Raw genomic sequence first — 23,543 nt, forward strand, 5'->3', positions numbered from 1 at the left:
GTCCAATTAGAAGTAGTTAAAAATCTACTGTAAAACAGACCTTTATTAGAGGACATATTTCCCAAGCTAGAAGACGAACTAACTCCAGATGAAGAATTACTGTTCTTTTCAAATTCATTATCCCATGATGAGGAAGGTGATTTGCTGGTGAGAAGATCATCAATACCTGAGCCTTTACCACTAACAAAGCCATAAATACTTCGGTCTTCAAAAGGACTGTCTCGATACCTGAGGGTTAAAGAAAATTAAGTCATTTGCAGATCAAATTCTTTCCTGCAACACGATTTCCCCACTTTCAGTAGCATATACGTTTTTGGAAGATTTACCATGTGCTATGTAAAGCAAACTTACTTTAGGTGAAAACAGTTTTCTGAAAAACTTCCACTGCATAAATTGGGATGCATTCTAGGGTCAAGATTTCAACTCCCATATTACTTTAAGATTGCCAAAAAGTTGTTTACATGACATCTGCAAAGTTATTGCACTGTGTTAACCATACAGTAATGATACCACAAACATTTAAGAGCAGTTGGTGTGTGCAAGGGTGGTGGAGGGTGTGGTAGTGATGAGAGATGTTGGTCTTTGTTTTCTGTTCTGCTGGTATGCTTAACCACTTGTACTGTACTCGGGTATAATAGGAAATATCAACATGAATCATCAAAATAAGTGTATATGATTTGTGATAGAAAGATAGCTAATAAATGTACACACTGTCATAAATACTTAGCCTACATCTTTACAAAGAAAGCTTTCTTGTCTGTCTCAAAACACCATAAAACATTTGATTTAGTCTCCATACTATTACTCTTTGTATTCAATTTGCATCATTGCATTTTTTCCGCTCAGTATACATTTGTAATTCATTTTGGCTGGGTTAATCACTGCATAAAGTAAATCAAGGGCAAAAGAAAGTAGATGCATCACTCACATGGGCCACTAACTGTATTAAAACAAGTAGCACTTGGGGTCCAGTGTATCAAGGCACATCAATTTTGAGAGTGTAATAAGACTTTGTTAAGAAAGCTGATCAGATACTATCTTAAATGAATCAACTGCTTAATATTTCTATCACACTATGCATGACAAGGTTAAGTGGGGTTATACCTTTATCATCTATTATATCATTCTGACAACAATCAATTATCTTAACTTTCTTCCCAACTTAATGGGGTGCACCAGGTACAAATGATCTCTAAACTTCATCCAAATGATTCCCCAGTCCATATCCAGGGTGATGAAATGAAAAGTGGACTTCTAACCTTATCAAAAAGATTCTTCCCATGTAATGTTATGCTCAATCTATTCTGATAATCAAGTACTGCACACACAACAAACACAAATATAACCCCCAAATCTAAAATACTTGGAATTCTGGTTTATTGAGATATTTATTTATTTATTATACTTTGTCGCTGTCTCCCGCGTTTGCGAGGTAGCGCAAGGAAACAGACGAAAGAAATGGCCCCCCCCCATACACATGTATATACATACGTCCACACACGCAAATATACATACCTACACAGCTTTCCATGGTTTACCCCAGACGCTTCACATGCCTTGATTCAATCCACAGACAGCACGTCAACCCCGGTATACCACATCGCTCCAATTCACTCAATTCCTTGCCCTCCTTTCACCCTCCTGCATGTTCAGGCCCCGATCACACAAAATCTTTTTCACTCCATCTTTCCACCTCCAATTTGGTCTCCCTCTTCTCCTCTTTCCCTCCACCTCCGACACATATATCCTCTTGGTCAATCTTTCCTCACTCATTCTCTCCATGTGCCCAAACCACTTCAAAACACCCTCTTCTGCTCTCTCAACCACGCTCTTTTTATTTCCACACATCTCTCTTACCCTTATGTTACTCACTCGATCAAACCACCTCACACCACACATTGTCCTCAAACATCTCATTTCCAGCACATCCATCCTCCTGCGCACAACTCTATCCATAGCCCACGCCTCGCAACCATACAACATTGTTGGAACCACTATTCCTTCAAACATACCCATTTTTGCTTTCCGAGATAATGTTCTCGACTTCCACACATTCTTCAAGGCCCCCAGAATTTTCGCCCCCTCCCCCACCCTATGATCCACTTCCGCTTCCATGGTTCCATCCGCTGCCAGATCCACTCCCAGATATCTAAAACACTTCACTTCCTCCAGTTTTTCTCCATTCAAACTCACCTCCCAATTGACTTGACCCTCAACCCTACTGTACCTAATAACCTTGCTCTTATTCACATTTACTCTTAACTTTCTTCTTCCACACACTTTACCAAACTCAGTCACCAGCTTCTGCAGTTTCTCACATGAATCAGCCACCAGCGCTGTATCATCAGCGAACAACAACTGACTCACTTCCCAAGCTCTCTCATCCCCAACAGACTTCATACTTGCCCCTCTTTCCAAAACTCTTGCATTTACCTCCCTAACAACCCCATCCATAAACAAATTAAACAACCATGGAGACATCACACACCCCTGCCGCAAACCTACATTCACTGAGAACCAATCACTTTCCTCTCTTCCTACACGTACACATGCCTTACATCCTCGATAAAAACTTTTCACTGCTTCTAACAACTTTCCTCCCACACCATATATTCTTAATACCTTCCACAGAGCATCTCTATCAACTCTATCATATGCCTTCTCCAGATCCATAAATGCTACATACAAATCCATTTGCTTTTCTAAGTATTTCTCACATACATTCTTCAAAGCAAACACCTGATCCACACATCCTCTACCACTTCTGAAACCACACTGCTCTTCCCCAATCTGATGCTCTGTACATGCCTTCACCCTCTCAATCAATACCCTCCCATATAATTTACCAGGAATACTCAACAAACTTATACCTCTGTAATTTGAGCACTCACTCTTATCCCCTTTGCCTTTGTACAATGGCACTATGCACGCATTCCGCCAATCCTCAGGCACCTCACCATGAGTCATACATACATTAAATAACCTTACCAACCAGTCAATAATACAGTCACCCCCTTTTTTAATAAATTCCACTGCAATACCATCCAAACCTGCTGCCTTGCCGGCTTTCATCTTCCGCAAAGCTTTCACTACCTCTTCTCTGTTTACCAAATCATTTTCCCTAACCCTCTCACTTTGCACACCACCTCGACCAAAACACCCTATATCTGCCACTCTATAAAATATAAAAGTATTTTCTGGTAAATGGTTCACATGGGGCTGAAAAATTTGGTATGTGAAACAGTGACACACACAAACTAAAAGGGATACGGTGATATCAATTCTCTTACAGTAAGGCTGGCTAATGACAAATACAATGCTCAGACTTTACAAAAGACTATGAAAGCAGTAGAGAATCAAATAGAAACATATGAGTGTCTGTTCAAAGCTAAAGTGACATATGGGCATTAGTTACTCATAACATGCAAAATCGAGTTGTTACATATCAAAGTAACAATCTATCATGTGCTAGCTAACAGGTATGAGAGAGAAAGAAAGAAACAGAATGAATTTGAACAATGTGGTATACCAGGGTCGATGTGCTGTCAATGGACTGAACCAGGGTATGTGAAATGTCAGGGTACCATGGAAAGGTCTGTGAAGCCTGGATATGGATAGGGAGCTGTGGCTTTGGTGCATTACACATGACAGCTAGAGACTGAGTGTGAATGAATGTAGCCTTTTTGTCTGTATTACCGGTGCTGCCTCGCTGAAGCATAGGATAGCAATGCTCTTTTCCTGTGGGGCGAGGAAGCGATAGGGATGGATTGAAGGCAAGCAAGTACGAATATGTACATGCATATGCATGTAATGACTACGTATGTGTATATGTATGTATATGTTGATATGTATATGTATGTATATGTGTGTATGTGGGCATTTATGTATATATATGTTTATAAGTGCTGTGGTTTCGGTGCATTGCACATGACAGCTAGAGACTGAGTGTGAACAAATGTGGCCTCTGTTGTCTTTTCCTAGCACTACCTTGCATGCACTTGGGGAGAGGGGGATGCTGTTCCATGCGTGGTGGGGTGGCAATGGAAATGGATGAAGGAAGCAAGTATGAATATGCATATGTCTGTGTATGTATAAGTATGTATACGTTGAAATGTATAGGTATGTATATGTGTGTATGTGGGCGTTTATGTATATGCATGTGTATGTGGGTGGGTTGGGTCATTCTTTTGTCTGTTTCCTTGCGCTAACATGGGAAACAGCGACTAAATACAATAAATAAATAACTATGTTTATATGAGTGGATGGGTCATTCTCTGTCTGTTTTCTGGCACTACCTCGCTGATGTGGGAAACACCAATCATGTATAATAAATAATAAATTAATAATATATATGTTTATTTATCTATTATACATAATTGCTGTTTCCCAAGTTTATGTATGATAAATACATAAATGGAGGCCTTTACAGGGGAAACGTTATCTGAATGGATAATCCATTTACTTACTTTCTTTGGATATGTTGCTGCTCAGTTTGGAATTTCATAAACTATGCCAAATGAAGAAAGCAACAAGCTGATGCTTGGTTGAAGTCTTCCATAAATGTAATGGATATGATATGATAATGAAAATGAGAAATCAACAAAAAGACCTTACTTAGGCGGACCAGATGAGAATCGAATAATGGTCTCAAAGTCATCCTCAATTTCTTCATCTCTAAAGTTTGAGTTGCTATTGTTGCTGCTGCCACGGCTGGAAGACTTGACTCCAACAGGTGTCTCTTGTTCAATAGTTTTCATCTCTCCAAACATGCTGTGACATGCTCCACTGTAAATCATATGAAAAAAAACTTCAAAAAAGACAGTCACATATTCCTTCGAACCATCACTAAATAGATTTTCTACATTTTCAAAATAGCATCAACATGAATATGTGGTTGCACTTCAGATATCCCCTCCAGTTAAGTTCACTAACTTCAGATATTTTTATTTTGATGTGTTTTGCTTTCTCTAATTTCTGGAATTAAGCTCTAATTCTAAGTAACTGAAGCTTGAGCAAATGACACTTCAAGGCAATTGCATATCAATCACCATATGCTCCTTTCATATTTCACCAAAAGCCAGTAATAAATGGCTTACCTTCGAGCACCAAGTCCCATACCAAGACGCTCTGCCTGTTGTGCTTTCTGAGGATCAACTCTCTTCATTCTCTCCTCTTCACGCTTACCAGCCAAGCTCATGTCTTCATAAGCACGTTCCAATGTCTGCAGCTGTACATGATAAAACTTTTAAACCCTGTTTAGATAAACCAGAATTTGTTACAAGCAATCATCACTAGCCCATCCTTAGCTAGTACATTATCTATAAAATCTATGCACCCTTAGGAAGAAAACATACTCTCCAACTGAAATTAATGAAGTCTAAGCATAATGCACCTGTTAAAAATCAACACCTTGAAGGCCTTCCTTGAAGAGTCATGCCCTAACAACACTTAACTTGACTTCAAAATACCCACATCAAAGATGGAGACCCTCAAGGCATCTTGCAGAAACTGTGTGAATAATTCTATTCATACATATTCGCCATTCCCTGCATTAGCGAGGTAGCGTTAAGAACAGATGACTGAGACTAATATGGGAATACATGCTTAATATAATTCAGGGAGTTTTGTAATAATACATGCAGATCAGAGGGATGGTTGGAGAGGATGTGGGGCTGGAGTGCCAATACACTATTAAACAGGGATCTAATAAGACCCCTGGATCCCCAACCTCTTACTCCACTGAATTATAAAATGGTCTGGTGGCTCTATGTCATAAGTATTTCTTTATGCATTTCGTATTGTTATTGTTATGGAATCTGGCCAACCTGCTCAAATGTACTTAGATGTGAGACTTGAAAGACACTCTAAATTTGGACAAGTCCTTTCAAAGTATGTATAAACAACTGTGAGATTGCTTCAATGGGATGCAAGTCTTTTGTGAGACTGTAAGGAAAATTCCATCACTGCTTCACTCCAATTACCATTCTACCTACATTCACTATCCCTAGGATAGCGATGAATCTTGGGGTGAATTTATGTTCTCCATTCACAATAATCTTAAATGAAAGGAAATAAAGTGGTGGTGCACTTTGGCATGAAAGTGTGCTGTGCATCACAAATGGAAAAGTAAAATTAGCTTTTCCTTTCTAGCAAGACACGTGAAAAAAATCATGTCCAGATTTCAATTCCAATTTCTTCCACCTACTGTCAACCACTTGGGATTTGGTATACCTTACATAGACCTTATAGTACAGAGATTGGGGTGAAAATTTGTTGTACATCCTCTGTGTCCACTGGACCTACTTCTTAAGGGTGGATGATCCCCATGGGAAAGAAACCTAAGTTTTATTACCAAAACCTTTTCAATAACAGCTATTAGACTGGGCATGGTTTGAGGGTCAAAGGTGTGTGACACATCATAACTGATTATGTGGAAATTTTTCAGTGTCTGATTTTCCATGCTTTTCTGATTGGAGAATCAAACCAACATAAAACAGGGGATCCAATACAAAAATCAGAAGCAGTGTCATTGTTTGGAAGCTAATCAGACACTTTCAATGCTAAAAGTGAATTTATTGTAGGAAACTTAGTGTAGAATATTTTGTGTATTGGCACAAAAAATCATGCAAGATCACATGAGCCTACAACAGATTTTGTATTCATGATATCTAGTCAGGTCAGTCATCATCTTACTAATTTTTTCAATTACCTATACCAACAATCATAACAGCTTTAGTGCTATATAAACTGGACATGAAAAAACAACCTTTGTCATGATCTGAGTAGCATTTGAGATACGAAGTCTTCGGTAAATAAATGCTACAAGTAGGTCTATCTCATTATATCCTGACCTCAATCTACTACATAGCTATGGTAAACAAAGTGATTCAATCTTTACAAAATAAGGACTTTTTAACTTGTTACTATCTTAAGTAAGAACTGTGTAGACTGTCTTGAATGTACACAGACTAAATGAGAAAAATTTTTTTACAGAAAACCTTCAACAGGATGGAAGCAACGTTTTTATTATCATCTGTATCTGAGCACCTTGAGAAAAATACTGAAATATTCAACCAATGGAGGTAATCCTTACATACCGACTGTTGCTGCTCTTCCTTTGAAAGTTCTTTGGCTTCTTGTCTAAGTTGGTCATTGCGAACAGCCTCTTTTTCAATTGCGCTGAAATCCTTCTTTACTCTTTGAGCTCCAAGTCCTCCTGTTTTCTTTGCTCCTAACTGTAGGAAATAAGGAGTCTTAAAAAAATACTTCACAAATGTGAAAGTGTTAGTGGTTCACTTGCTTTGACTACTAAAGAAATAGCAAGGGAAACTTAAGGAAATGGTCATTCACTCAGTCATTTCTTTTTGATTATCAATAGCTAGGTCTATCACATTTTCAGACTCCAATCTATCCTTCAATATATGCAGTCTTTAATTTCCTCATTTTCTTACAGCTTCTGTTTATAGGTATTTCTACTGCATCTTTTTCTGGTTTTATACTTTTACTTTTCCCCTTGAATACACTTACCAAGAACATTCTTTTCCTTCTCAAACTTTGCATTAAAATACAAGTAGTAGATACATGTCGAACATGTAAAAGCCACACTAACTAATCAAAAGATTCCTCTGGCATATATTTTAACATTACAATTTTAAGGCCTGGCAAGAGTCTACAGCAGATTTTTAATAGGCAATTTACTCTAATGAAGAAATATGCAGATATCACATTTCAATAGGAAAAATGATCATGTAGATGACAATAGTTTAAAGAGGTGGCTGAAAATTCCAAGCAGCAACATACACATCTACTCCTAAATGAGGATACTATTACAATACAGTTCAGAGAAGCAATACAGTTCTCTGCACTACATGAAAAAGAATAGGACTGCCTGAACCTTTTCCTGAACCCTGTCTCAAGCTGATGTTTTACATACAGAAGTATTTAGCATCTCATATCTAAGTTTTATACTAGGTAAAAAATAAATGGGAACAAACAATATGTGTATAGAAGGTGGGGCTGCTGGACATATCATGATTCATATGATGTGAAGTTTACCCATTTTCCTATATTCATATTCATTTCAATCTTATCAGGTGCTGGTGCTCAACACTCACTGCAAACCACACTTAAACTGGAAGGTGCAAGGTTAATTCAACAGCATCATTCTTGAGTATTTGTCTATTCAACCAACCCACAAAGTGATCAGTATGTCTGGTGTATGAAAAACTACTTATGACTAGTGTGCATTAACCTCTCAGCTGCTGGTAAAGTATAAAATATTGGTAATCAATGATTACTAAGTTTGTTTCTGAAACATGGAAAGTAGGTCAGAGTAACCTACTTTAGTTGGGATGTTAAAGTGCTTATTAGTATGTATTTGCATATGAAAATTCATGATGATAAATCAAATCACATCTGAGAACTTGGAAGTAAAATATAATCACTATGTGGACACATATGCAGACATGGACATGGATAATGAGGTTGGCTATACAGCTCAGCTCCTCCTCTAATTCAAAGAGGTAAACCAGAAATGTACAATCACTAATAAATGCATATGTATACCTCTATCATACATGCCATATCCTAACATTCATTGCATTCCCTATCTAGTCACCCTTCCACAACTCTCATTCTTTGTCTTCTCTACTAAGTTTTACAATATAAAAACCAAATTCAAAACAAAAATTTCCATGAAAGTGGAAAGGTGATCCAACCCTATCAAAATCAGGCTATGTCAAATGAGTACCCTGAATAATTCAATGGCTCAAGTACAGTATATGATCTTAATCTTTTCTTCTGAATCAAATATGGTTTCCTCTGCTTTTTTTCCTTATTTCACTCATATAAATTGATGTGCTGTCAATGGACTGAACCAGGGAATGTGAAGTGGCCAGGGGAAAACCATAGAAACATCTGTTGGGCCTGGCTGTGGTTTCGGTGCAGTACATATTACAACTAGACAATGGTGAGTAAACATAGCCATTCTTTGTCTATTCTCAGCACTACCTTGCTGATAAGGTAAACAGCAATCGAGTACGAAAGAACAGAAATGTATATATATGTACATCTTGATCGATTATGAAACCATAAGATCCTTCTTACGAGCTTCTGCAACCCCAAGACTGCACTACAATCAGTAGCTGGGAAATAATGAACTCCTTTCAAGCAATTATTTCTTCTATGGGTGTATTTCTTTCTTTCACAGACAATTATACAACCTTCCCAAATGTGACTTTTCAAATGTGTTGTAACTTCATGCCTTAGTTCTGCCCACTGACAGTTCATCTCCTACTCTAAAAAAGAAAACTTTTCCAAGTCTCTCTTTGCCATGCCTGCCTCTAAATCTCCTAAATATTCAGATCCCAACAACTCAAAGTCTCTTTCATTCTATACTTCCATATCCATCTTGGTCTTCCTCTTTCCCCCTTCTCCTTCCACTTTCAACATGTGTGACCTTCTATAAGTATAGTGGCTAAAACTGAAAAGCATACTCTAACTTGGGCTTAATATATTATGCGAAAAGTTTGTTAAATATTTCCTCATTCATGCACCTGAATGTAATTCTAATATTTGCCAAACAACAGTTTGTCTCCTTTACAGTTTTCCCGAGGTGGGGTTCTGGTGATAGGTTAGATAAAAGTCAACTCCTAAGACCCTCTAACACACAGATTTCTACTGGGTAATAATAGTATTGAGGCCTTCTTTCACTTTGTCCATCCTCATTACTTTGCATTAGCGAAGTTGAATTCAACAATCATACATATGACCAACTTACAAGTTCAGCTAGGTCTCTCTGCAGGTTAACAAAATCATCACTCTTTATTTCTCTCATGACCTTGGCATCATTCCAGTGATTCAGGGAAGTCATTTACAGAGACCAAGAACAGCAATGGTCTCAGGATTGAGCCCTATGGCACATTCTCAGATGGCTCCTCTAATATGCAACCTCTGTTATCACCCATTACAGTAAGTTTCTTTCCAATGATGGAGTCGTTCTTACTCCTAACGGTGTGAGTGCACATGTGCACTCACTCATATATCCACATGCTTATGTGTATGTTCATCTATTATTGAAATGCCCCTAACAATGGAGTCTGTAGGCTGGAAGTTGCTTTTTCTTCTTTTTACCCATAATCTTATGAATAAAACTCTGGGTAAGTCCTAAAAGCCAGGGTCAATCTTGCAAATGTTGACACAATTGTTTTTGGTTTTACATTGCTGTGAATCATATATGTACCTATAACTTAAATGAAATATTTGACAGAAGAATGGACAATGTCAAGGTAACCCCGAGGCAATGTCAACAACAGCAATACGATACAAGTACCAACTTTAGCTGAGAGGTTATGTAAATAACATGAATGACAGTGCATATGACCGATATTCAACAGCAAGAGCATAAATGTATTATGAGTAAAATAATGACTCGGAAATACAGCTGCAAAGGGAGAAGTGAAATAAAAGACAACAGCAATATCATAGAAGATATCTACATACACTCAACTAATGATCTTGCTACTGCATATCAGAATTTTCCCCTTACATACTGCCCCACAAATACTACCTTCTGAGCTGAGCCACTGGAATCTACCTGTACACAAAAATTCTCTCATTAGGCAACACAGACAAAATTCAATGGTACACTTACTTGTAAAGGGTTACCCAAAGGTTAATTTGCCTACATAAAATTTTCTGTATCTAAAATAAATTACTTTATGATACAAATATGGCCTTTAGAATTATGAACTTCTATTCAAAATCAAATAATATTCAGTTTTTGAAGTCTAATATACATTTTCTACGGGAAATTCACAACTGATTAAACAACCTAACCTGAGAGAAATCTAATGAGTCACCTTTAACATATGAAAAGTCTGAAAAAGCAGTTATAACCTTATATTTTCTGTAGATATATCTTCTAGCTTATGCTACACATGACTCATCATTTCTTAAATATAACCCTTCAATACCATTCAGGCACACACAGTCATTACAAAGATGGTTTCCACATATCAAAACAAAATAGTAGTTAAGCAGCCTGACTCATTCATTCACAATAATACTGCTATTTTAATGGAACAGATTAGTGTTTAAGTTTACCAATGAACTACACTACTACTAGGTGTCTGAGGAGGCACACATAAATGCTTGGTGATCTCTAAATAGTCTGCAAATACCCAGTCAGTAAATTATCTTTCTGGAATGACTTATATCACCAATGTACAAAACAAACTAAGCCAATTCCATATTTCTTATACCTAACTGTCTTTCCTGCTTCAGCAAAGTATTGTCAGGATCAAATAATAATGGCCTCATTTGCATAAATGCATTCCCTACCTATCATTACATTATGTGCCTACACCAGGCACAGATTACTCTATGCTTCACCTGGAAATGTAAAATGCCCTGGTTTAGCCTACCAACATTATGTCACTTCCCTTTCCCCATATCCCAACTCACTCCATCTCATTCTATCCTCTTTCTCTTCTTAATATTCAAGCTCAAACACCTAAAAGTCTATTTTTCCTCCATCTTTCTACCTCCTCTTTGTATTTCCCCTTCCCTTTCCCCTTACCACTTGAGACATAGATTCCCACAGTCAGTCTTTCTTCATACAAACTCTCCATATGTCTGAATCATTTCAGCACATCCTGGTTAGCCCTCAAGCCAAAACATGTTCTTTACCACACCTGTCTCTGACAGAGCCATTTCTTATTTGACCAAACTGCCACATGCAATATACTAAAACAGCCATCCTTTCCCATTCTTTATGTTCATGGTTCATACCCTGCATAAATAGAAAAGTCACTCCTATACCTATAAACTTACCTATCTTTGCCCTTCAAGTAATTGATGTTTCCTTCCACAAGCTCCTTAATGAGCCCAGAACCTGTGACTTGCTTCTGCCCCCATGTTTCCATCTCCTGACAAGTCCACTCCTAAGTAACAACAGCACTTCTACTGGGTCTTCAAATAAATTTGCATTGAAAATATCCTCTCTCTTCCCTTTGTTGCACCTCACAACTTAACTTTTGTTGATATTTACTTTTAACTTTATCCTTTCATGCACTCCCTAAACTATATCAACAGCTTCTGGAGTTCCCCTATGGTCTGCATTAGAGATGTGTAATCTATAAAATGCAACTAATTTACTTTCCATGCCCATCCCACTCCCAGCAAATGTACATCTTCCTCTTGCCCTGTCCCTTATTTCTCACCATCCCATCCATAAAACACATTAAACATCTATGAAGAAACAAGTATTAAAAAAGAATTGGAAGCAGATTAACACTTCCCAAATTGAAAAAAGATATAAGTAATGCAAAAATCAATGTACTTTCTAAAACTCATACAAGGATATTGACAAACTCACTTTAGAGGCAGGTTTCCGTTGACCTATTGTAGACTTTCGTGGTTGGCTTGCAAGTTTTTGTGCTTCGCAGGCAGTTATGTTTAATGCAGCTTCAATGTTTGGTGCTGGCTGCGATTCTTCTGGTAACTCCTTTGTTCCATTACTTAAACTAGAACTCTGAGAAGACAATGAGTGTAGTTACCCATGAATTATCACATCTCTAAAAACTACCTAGTACAAAGTTGAAAAGAGTGATTCAAATCGATTTAGGCAGGGGTGTTACCATGGTGCAATTGTAAAAACTATACATACTCCTCCTAATGTCCCCTTTCAATGCTAGCTACATCATTCAGCAACAGTGACTCAGCTAACTTAAAATCTTTATTCAGTATTTTTCAATGGGAAGATTACTGCCATTCCTTAGGCAAAATTTCAGTCACTGCTTTGTATGAAGCAGAAACAAGTACTGGAAGAATACAACAATACATTCCCTCTTCCTCTAAGACTACTATTCTTATAATTCATGGTGCAATTATCCCTGTTTTGAGGACATTGAGGCAGGGGAACTGGTGTGTCACACTTGGAAACCTCTCCTTCCCTTAACTTCCATTTAGCCTTCAAATTTACCCAAAATCAAATGAATTACTCTAATGCAAATCACTTCCAAACTGGAGAAAGTTATAAACTCTCTTCTTTCACTGACAGGTCTTTTTGCTCTTTGGTCACAGGTATCTCTAGTAACTTTTAGAGATCTACCTTTCCATTAATTTCCCATAAAAACCTAACTTTCCATCAATTTCCCATAAAGACAAAACAAAACTTGTAATAACATGTTTTCTTTATAATTCTACTTTGGATAACCCCTACATTCCCTCATCCACTGATGCCTACCTTAATGATAGGGGAGAAAGAATACTGCCTACCTATCTCATGTGTCACAGAAAGTGACTAAGAGGGGCAGTAATGGGAGCCTGGGTATTCTTGCCTACTGTATTTCTTTCCTATATGAGAACAAGGAAAGAAAAAAAGATCTATTTTTCTTCTTGGGCTGTCATCTGTTTTGGAAAGTACCTCACTCATGTAAGAAATAGTGAAAATGATTGAAAAAAGAAAGAAAACAATCTAAATTTATGACAGGCAATGAAATATGTTTTGTCATTTAAATAATTTCATGTGTTAAGCATATCGTTATTATATTCTAACTTCAGCATAAACAGATAATATAAAAATTACTCATATCTAGTTCTTTCTAAGACAAAGAAACATTACAGGAGGAACTATCAAGTACCTTTGGTGCAGTAAATTCAGGCAGGGGTGGAATTAGGTCTGGGGACGCAGGAGCTGCATTGCTGACATGATCATCAAAGAAATCAACTTCTTTCTTTTCTTCTGGAGCTGTACCTTCTGGCTGCCCAATATCAATATTAACCTGGGGAAGTGTAGTCTATGACAACTGATGATCCTTAAAGCGTACATGCCATGAGGATTCTTAGATAGTTTACCCGCTCACATTACAAATCATATGAATCATGTTTACTGCTGTGATCAAAGTAAACTATGATGAAAATGATGGAAAAGTTCCAAGTGTTAAAAAAAAAAGAAGATAATATTCATGAGATGTATGTGCATGAAGATGAATATATCATAAACAATTTACAAAAAGCTCATTCTTAATCAGGTCAGAGTTAACCATTCAAAAAACTACCCTAATATGATGATACAGTGAAGTAGGTGAGATCAACAAATGCTGTTTGCTGTAATTCACTTATAAGACAGTGTTGAGGCATGTTTATAATGCTAAAGTAAATGCAATTTTTGCTAATAAAATTCACAAACAATGATACATATCTAAATACTTTATTCATGGAATTTACACAAATGCTTTAAAAAAGAAAAATATCTCAGCCAATCTCACTTCATTAAAAAATCTATAAAAGAATCATAGCTTTAAGGTAATGACATGTCACTAGGTATACATAATTAGAAAACAGAAGATGAGGGGTTAACATGCAGTACAAACAGGTGTAAGACAAATCCAGTCAATGTCATTTACCTACATAAACATAATAGACATTGTGACCAACACAACTTCCATATAATTAACATTATGAGCAAAACAACCATTGTCTATATATTGAAATGTCTGCACAACTTAAAATACTTTTCATAGTTACATTCCTCATATATTAATTATCAAATCAATGTACTGTATTCATTTATATTTCTGTCTACCACACAACTTACACTATCCTTATTTTCTTGATTTTCATAATCAATCATACAATTATGTAATGAATACAGGCAAAATAAAAAAAAAATCCATTATCATTGATAACAAATGATGTATGAATAGCATCTTCTAAAAAAATGTGGTCTGAACATACTGTACCCCTAAAAGAGCATTTTGTATACTTAATGCATCTTTTAATGGAATCTGTTTGTATTACATATAAATATTTACTTTGCATAAGTAGGTTCTGATTAAATACGACAGCTAAAGAGTGGATGTGCACAAATGAGGCTGTTGTTCATTCATCCATCCATTTCTGATGTAACCTCACTAAGGTGGGAAAGCAACTGTGTATAAAAAATATGGTGTCTGGTGAGAAACACGCAAACAACAGGCAGCTGGAAATATGTTTATCAAACCATTATTGCACAATATTCCAAGCTTCCCTCTTTCAAACAAAATCCTGAGATGTCTAATTTCTTCTTTCATACCTGTTTGTAGCTTCGAACATTAGTGAGGTAGTGCCAGGAAAAGATAAAGAAAGAGGCATAAAATATGAGGATGATTTTCCTTACAAGATGAAGTGTAATTTCCCTTTATAGCCTAAATACAAAGGAATATACTGACTCCATGTGAGAAGTAGACACATCCACAGAGATAGAAGATGGAAACATCATGGCAAGCAACGGAAAAAGGCTCCATGCTTCTTTCAAATACTATACAGTGACATTTAGTTATGGCATAAACAAAGTGGATGATTTCCCTAACAAAATTAAGTGCTGTTGTGCCTTATCACCTAGCTACACCAGAATGCATCAGCTAAGGGCAAGTTGTAAACATCTCCACTGTTAGAGAAGATGAATCATTTACAGCATGCAATGGAACATGTTCAGCATTTATTTTGAGCAGAAAAATGAGACATTTAGTTACAGCATAAAGAATATGGTTGATTTCTCTAACAGAATGAAGTGCAATTTTGCCATATTGCCTAGGTACATTGAAGTGTGCTGACTCTGGGAGAGAAGTAGATACCTGCACTGAGAAAGTAGGCAACCTAATCACCTCATGTAATACATGATAAGCACTTCATGGCTACTCACTGCACATGTAATATTCATAGCTGCAATCTAATTGCAGCATTCCCTCTACTCACCATATATGCAAGCCACAATATGCATTTTTGGTTAAATGATTTTCAAATACTATTACTTTTTGTGCTATGTATCTATATCTTCTAATTTTCTGCCTCATAATTTAATTTGTATATACATTATTCTGTGGTTTACATGAAGAGCATACGTACTCCTTAAATAACAATCACTCTTCACTAAAAGTGTTTAAATAATTCATATTTCTTTTACACCACCATTTACTTAAGAGTTCAAAAGATAAATTCTAAATGTGATAATCATTTAGTTTAAGAGTTATACTTATTTCAAAACAACTGAACTTACACTGCATTTTCTGGTGTGTTTACTTTTGCTACTTATCTAGTTCTCATCTGGAGCACCACACATGAGGAGAATACAGGGTAAGGAGGGATGATTAAGTAATTAATGATACATTATGAGATGGGTGTGGTAGTAAGAGAAATATGTACGAAAGAAATGAAGAGCGTGTGCTGAAATGGTGTGGAAATGTGGAGAGAATGAGAGAGGAAATGATGGAAAGATAGGGTATACATATTAGAAGCAGAGGGAACAAAGAGGAGGATGAAACCAAGGAAGAGGTGGAAGGACGGAGTGAAAAAGATTTTGAGCAATAGGGGACTAAACATGCAAGAGGGTGAAGGGCATGCAAGGAATACAGTGCACTGGAACAATGTGGTGTGTATGCATATACATATACATACATACATATGTGGATGTGGAAAGGGAGCTGTGGTTTCAGTGCATTATACATGACAGCTAGAGACTGAGTGTGAACGAATGTGGCCTTTGTTGTCTTTTCCTAGAACTAACTCACGCACAAGCGGGGGAGGGGGTTGTTATTTCATGTGTGGCGTGGTGGCGATGGGAATGAATAAGGGCAGACAGTATGAATTATGTACATGTGTATATATGTATATGTCTGTGTGTGAATATATATGTATACATTGTGATGTATAGGTATGTATATGTGCATGTGTGGATGTGTATGTGTATACATGTGTATGTGGGTGGGTTGGGCCATTCTTTCGTCTGTTTCCTTGCGCTACCTCGCTAACACGGGAGACAGTGACATAGAATAGATAAAATATATATATATTTATTTATTCATATTTATTTTGCTTTGTCGCTGTCTCCCGCGTTTGCGAGGTAGCGCAAGGAAACAGACGAAAGAAATGGCCCAACCCACCCCCATACACAATGTATATACATACACGTCCACACACGCAAATATACATACCTATACATCTCAATATACACATATATATACACACACAGACACATACATATATACCCATGCACACAATTACACTGTCTGCCTTTATTCATTCCCATCGCCACCTCGCCACACATGGAATACCATCTCCCTTCCCCCTCATTCGTTCACACTCAGTCTCTAGCTGTCATGCAATAATGCCCGAAACCACAGCTCCCTTTCCACATCTAGGCCCCACACAACTTTCCATGGTTTACCCCAGACGCTTCACATGCCCTGATTCAATCCACTGACAGCACATCAACCCCGGTATACCACATCGATCCAATTCACTCTATTCCTTGCCTTCCTTTCACCCTCCTGCATGTTCAGGCCCCGATCACACAAAATCTTTTTCACTCCATCTTTCCACCTCCAATTTGGTCTCCCACTTCTCCTCGTTCCCTCCACCTCCGACACATATATCCTCTTGGTCAATCTTTCCTCACTCATTCTCTCCATGTGCCCAAACCATTTCAAAACACCCTCTTCTGCTCTCTCAACCACGCTCTTTTTATTTCCACACATCTCTCTTACCCTTACATTACTTACTCGATCAAACCACCTCACACCACACATTGTCCTCAAACATCTCATTTCAGCACATCCAACCCTCCTGCGCAAAACTCTATCCATAGCCCACGCCTCGCGACGGGGCAAAGTGAATAAATAGATAAATATATATAGGGGAGAAAGAATACTTCCCACGTATTCCCTGCATGTCGTAGAAGGCGACTAAAAGGGAAGGGAGCGGGGGGCTGGAAATCCTCCCCTCTCATTTTTTTTTTTTAAATTTTCCAAAAGAAGGAACAGAGAAGGGGGCCATATGAGGATATTCCCTCAAAGGCCCAGTCCTCTGTTCTTAACGCTACCTCGCTAATGCGGGAAATGGCGAATAGTATGAAAAAAAAAAAAAAAAAAAAAATATATATATATATATATATATATATTTTTTGTTTTGTCGCTGTCTCCAGCGTTTGCGAGGTAGCGCAAGGAAACAGACGAAAGAAATGGCCCAACCCACCCCCATACACATGTATATACATACATCCACCCACGCCAATATACATACCTACACAGCTTTCCATGGTTTACCCCAGACGCTTCACATGCCTTGATTCAATCCACTGACAGCACGTCAACCCCGGTATACCACATCGATCCAATTCACTCTATTCCTTGCCCTCCTTTCACCCTCCTGCATGTTCAGGCCCCGATCACACAAAATCTTTTTCACTCCATCTTTCCACCTCCAATTTGGTCTCCCACTTCTCCTCGTTCCCTCCACCTCCGACACATATATCCTCTTGGTCAATCTTTCCTCACTCATTCTCTCCATGTGCCCAAACCATTTCAAAACACCCTCTTCTGCTCTCTCAACCACGCTCTTTTTATTTCCACATATCTCTCTTACCCTTACGTTACTTACTCGATCAAACCACCTAACACCACACATTGTTCTCAAACATCTCATTTCCAGCACCTCCATCCTCCTGCGCACAACTCTATCCATAGCCCACGCCTCGCAACCATACAACATTGTTGGAACGACTATTCCTTCAAACATACCCATTTTTGCTTTCCGAGATAATGTTCTCGACTTCCACACATTCTTCAAGGCTCCCAGAATTTTCGCCCCCTCCCCCACCCTATGATCCACTTCCGCTTCCATGGTTCCATCCGCTGCCAGATCCACTCCCAGATATCTAAAACACTTTACTTCCTCCAGTTTTTCTCCATTCAAACTTACCTCCCAATTGACTTGACCCTCAACCCTACTGTACCTAATAACCTTGCTCTTATTCACATTTACTCTTAACTTTCTTCTTTCACACACTTTACCAAACTCAGTCACCAGCTTCTGCAGTTTCTCACATGAATCAGCCACCAGCGCTGTATCATCAGCGAACAAATGACTCACTTCCCAAGCTCTCTCATCCCCAACAGACTTCATACTTGCCCCTCTTTCCAAAACTTTACATATATATATATATATATATATATATATATATATATATATATATATTTTTTTTTTTTTTTTTTTTTTTGCTGTCTCCCGCGTTTGCGAGGTAGCGCAAGGAAACAGACGAAAGAAATGGCCCAACCCACCCCCATACACATGTATATACATACGTCCACACACACAAATATACATACCTACACAGCTTTCCATGGTTTACCCCAGACGCTTCACATGCCTTGATTCAATCCACTGACAGCACGTCAACCCCGGTATACCACATCGCTCCAATTCACTCTATTCCTTGCCCTCCTTTCACCCTCCTGCATGTTCAAGCCCCGGCCTTTGTACAATGGTACTATGCACGCATTCCGCCAATCCTCAGGCACCTCACCATGAGTCATACATACATTAAATAACCTTACCAACCAGTCAACAATACAGTCACCCCCTTTTTTAATAAATTCCACTGCAATACCATCCAAACCTGCTGCCTTGCTGGCTTTCATCTTCCGCAAAGCTTTCACTATCTCTTCTCTGTTTACCAAATCATTTTCCCTAACCCTCTCACTTTGCACACCACCTCGACCAAAACACCCTATATCTGCCACTCTATCATCAAACACATTCAACAAACCTTCAAAATACTCACTCCATCTCCTTCTCACATCACCACTACTTGTTATCACCTCCCCATTTGCGCCCTTCACTGAAGTTCCCATTTGCTCCCTTGTCTTACGCACTTTATTTACCTCCTTCCAGAACATCTTTTTATTCTCCCTAAAATTTAATGATACTCTCTCACCCCAACTCTCATTTGCCCTTTTTTTCACCTCTTGCACCTTTCTCTTGACCTCCTGTCTCTTTCTTTTATACATCTCCCACTCAATTTCATTTTTTCCCTGCAAAAATCGTCCAAATGCCTCTCTCTTCTCTTTCACTAATACTCTTACTTCTTCATCCCACCACTCACTACCCTTTCTAATCAACCCACCTCCCACTCTTCTCATGCCACAAGCATCTTTTGCGCAATCCATCACTGATTCCCTAAATACATCCCATTCCTCCCCCACTCCCCTTACTTCCATTGTTCTCACCTTTTTCCATTCTGTACTCAGTCTCTCCTGGTACTTCCTCACACAAGTCTCCTTCCCAAGCTCACTTACTCTCACCACCCTCTTCACCCCAACATTCACTCTTCTTTTCTGAAAACCCATACAAATCTTCACCTTAGCCTCCACAAGATAATGATCAGACATCCCTCCAGTTGCACCTCTCAGCACATTAACATCCAATATATATATATATATATATATATATATATATTTCTTTTTTTATACTTTGTCGCTGTCTCCCGCGTTTGCGAGGTAGCGCAATATATATATATATATATATATATATATATATATATATATATATATATATATATATTTTTTTTTTTTTTCAAACTATTCGCCATTTCCCGCATTAGCGAGGTAGCATTAAGAACTGAGGACTGGGCCATTGAGGGAATATCCTCACCTGGCCCCCTTCTCTGTTCCTTCTTTTGGAAAATTAAAAAAAATTGAGAGGGGAGGATTTCCAGCCCCCCGCTCCCTCCCCTTTTAGTCGCCTTCTACGACACGCAGGGAATACGTGGGAAGTATTCTTTCTCCCCTATCCCCAGGGATATATATATATATATATATATATATATATATATATATATATATATATATTTTTTTTTTTTTTTTTTTTTATACTTTGTCGCTGTCTCCCGCGTTTGCGAGGTAGCGCGAGGAAACAGACGAAAGAAATGGCCCAACCCCCATACACACGTACATACACACGTCCACACACGCAAATATACATACCTACACAGCTTTCCATGGTTTACCCCAGACGCTTCACATGCCTTGATTCAATCCACTGACAGCACGTCAACCCCTGTATACCACATCGCTCCAATTCACTCTATTCCTTGCCCTCCTTTCACCCTCCTGCATGTTCAGGCCCCGATCACACAAAATCTTTTTCACTCCATCTTTCCACCTCCAATTTGGTCTCCCTCTTCTCCTCGTTCCCTCCACCTCCGACACATATATCCTCTTGGTCAATCTTTCCTCACTCATTCTCTCCATGTGCCCAAACCATTTCAAAACACCCTCTTCTGCTCTCTCAACCACGCTCTTTTTATTTCCACACATCTCTCTCACCCTTACGTTACTTACTCGATCAAACCACCTCACACCACACATTGTCCTCAAACATCTCATTTCCAGCACATCCATCCTCCTGCGCACAACTCTATCCATAGCCCACGCCTCGCAACCATACAACATTGTTGGAACCACTATTCCCTCAAACATACCCATTTTTGCTTTCCGAGATAATGTTCTCGACTTCCACACATTTTTCAAGGCTCCCAAAATTTTCGCCCCCTCCCCCACCCTATGATCCACTTCCGCTTCCATGGTTCCATCCGCTGACAGATCCACTCCCAGATATCTAAAACACTTCACTTCCTCCAGTTTTTCTCCATTCAAACTCACCTCCCAATTGACTTGACCCTCAACCCTACTGTACCTAATAACCTTGCTCTTATTCACATTTACTCTTAACTTTCTTCTTCCACACACTTTACCAAACTCAGTCACCAGCTTCTGCAGTTTCTCACATGAATCAGCCACCAGCGCTGTATCATCAGCGAACAACAACTGACTCACTTCCCAAGCTCTCTCATCCCCAACAGACTTCATACTTGCCCCTCTTTCCAGGACTCTTGCATTTACCTCCCTAACAACCCCATCCATAAACAAATTAAACAACCATGGAGACATCACACACCCCTGCCGCAAACCTACATATATATATATATATATATATATATATATATATATATATATACATATATATATATATATATTTTTTTTTTTTTCATACTATTCGCTATTTCCCGCGATAGCGAGGTAGCGTTAAGAACAGAGGACTGGGCCTTTGAGGGAATATCCTCACCTGGACCTCTCCTCTGTTCCTTCTTTTGGAAAAAAAAAAAAAAAAACGAGAGGGGAGGATTTCCAGCCCCCCGCTCCCTTCCCTTTTAGTCGCCTTCTACGACACGCAGGGAATACGTGGGAAGTATTCTTTCTCCCCTATCCCCAGGGAATATATATATATATATATATATATATATATATATATATATATATATATATATATATATATATATATATATTAAATCTAATAACCTTGCTTTTATTTACATTCGCTCTCAACTATCTTTTTTCACACACTCTTCCAAACTCATTCACCAACTTTTGAAGCTTCTCACACGAATCTGCCACCAAATAGGGTAAAAGAATACTTCCCACGTGTTCCCTGCGTGTTGCAAATGACGACTACAAGGGGAGGGAGTGAGGGGCTGGAAATCCACCCTTCCAGTTTTTACTTTACCAAAAGAAGGAGCAGAGAAAGGGGGCCAAGCGAGGATTTTCCCTCTTAGGCTCAGTCCTCAGTTCTTAATGCTACCTCGTTAATGCAGGAAATGGTGAATATGTATGAGGTACCTTTAAGAACAGAGGACTGAGCCCAAGACGGAAAATCTTCAATTGGCCCCATTCTCTGTTCCTTCTTTTGGAAAAGTCAAAATGGGAGGGGGAGGATTTCCAGGCCCCTGCTCCCTCCCCTTTTAGTTGTCATTTGCAATATGCAGGGAACACATGGGAAGTATTCTTTTTCCCTATTTGGTGGCAGATTTGGGCGAGACACTTCAAAAGTTGGTGAATGAGTTTGGAAGAGTGTGAAAAAAGATAGTAGAGAGCGAATGTGAATCAAAGGTTATTATGTGTAACAGGGTTGAGGGACAAATTAGTTGGGGTGTCAGTTTGGAGAAAAACTGGAGGAAGTGAAGTGTTTTAGATATCTGGGTGTGGACATGCCAGCAAATGGAACCATGAATTGGAAGTGAGTCACAGGGTGGGGAGCACTGAAGAATGTGAGGAAACAAAAAATGTTATCAGGAAGGGCAAAAATGGTTATGTTTGAAAGAACAGTAGTCCCAACAGTAACAGATGGATGCAAGGTATGGGCTAAAGATAAAGCTGGCTCAAGATAAAGCTATATGGAAGAGGGTGGATGTGTTGGAAATGAAATGTTTAAGGACAATACATGGTGTGAGGTGGTTTGATTTGATTAAGTAATGAAAGGGTAAGAGAGATGTGTGGTAATCAAAAGAACGTGGTTCAGGGAACAAAGAGGGTGTGCTGATATGGTGTGGACATATGGAGAGAATGAGTGAGGAAAGGTTGAGAATGGTGAGACTAAATAGGAGATGGAAGGGAAACAAAAAGATTTTGAGCAAGCAGGGCTTGAACATGCAGTTGGATGAAAGGCATGCATGGGATAGAGTGAACTGGAATGTTGTAGTAAACCGACGCTGACAAGTGCTGTATGGACAAAGCATATGAAGCTTCCAGGGTAAACCATGGAAAGGTCTTTGAGGACTGGTTGTGGATAAGGAGCTGTGGTTCTGGTGCATTACTCATGACAGCAAGAGAAGGGATGTGAACAGATGCAGTCTTTCTTCATCTGTTCCTGTCACTGGAGAAAGGAGAGAA

General features: G+C 38.6%; 1 protein-coding gene across 7 annotated transcripts in view; it reads right to left on the reverse strand.

Annotated features, from left to right (window-relative positions):
* The window catches only part of ArfGAP3 (ADP-ribosylation factor GTPase activating protein 3), a 56,546-nt gene that overhangs the window by 20,511 nt on the left and 12,492 nt on the right, over positions 1–23,543 (reverse strand). For all 7 annotated transcript variants that reach the window (XM_071676824.1, XM_071676825.1, XM_071676820.1 and 4 more), the window contains 6 exons: positions 13,644–13,784; positions 12,377–12,532; positions 7,098–7,235; positions 5,097–5,227; positions 4,615–4,785; positions 41–228 (listed from right to left, as the gene is read on the reverse strand). In XM_071676824.1, the coding sequence (XP_071532925.1) occupies positions 41–228; positions 4,615–4,785; positions 5,097–5,227; positions 7,098–7,235; positions 12,377–12,532; positions 13,644–13,784 (925 nt within the window). The remainder of the gene's footprint in view (positions 1–40; positions 229–4,614; positions 4,786–5,096; positions 5,228–7,097; positions 7,236–12,376; positions 12,533–13,643; positions 13,785–23,543) is intronic.

The sequence above is a fragment of the Panulirus ornatus genome, chromosome 23 (assembly GCF_036320965.1).
Source record: "Panulirus ornatus isolate Po-2019 chromosome 23, ASM3632096v1, whole genome shotgun sequence".
Classification (NCBI taxonomy): Eukaryota; Metazoa; Arthropoda; class Malacostraca; order Decapoda; family Palinuridae; genus Panulirus; species Panulirus ornatus.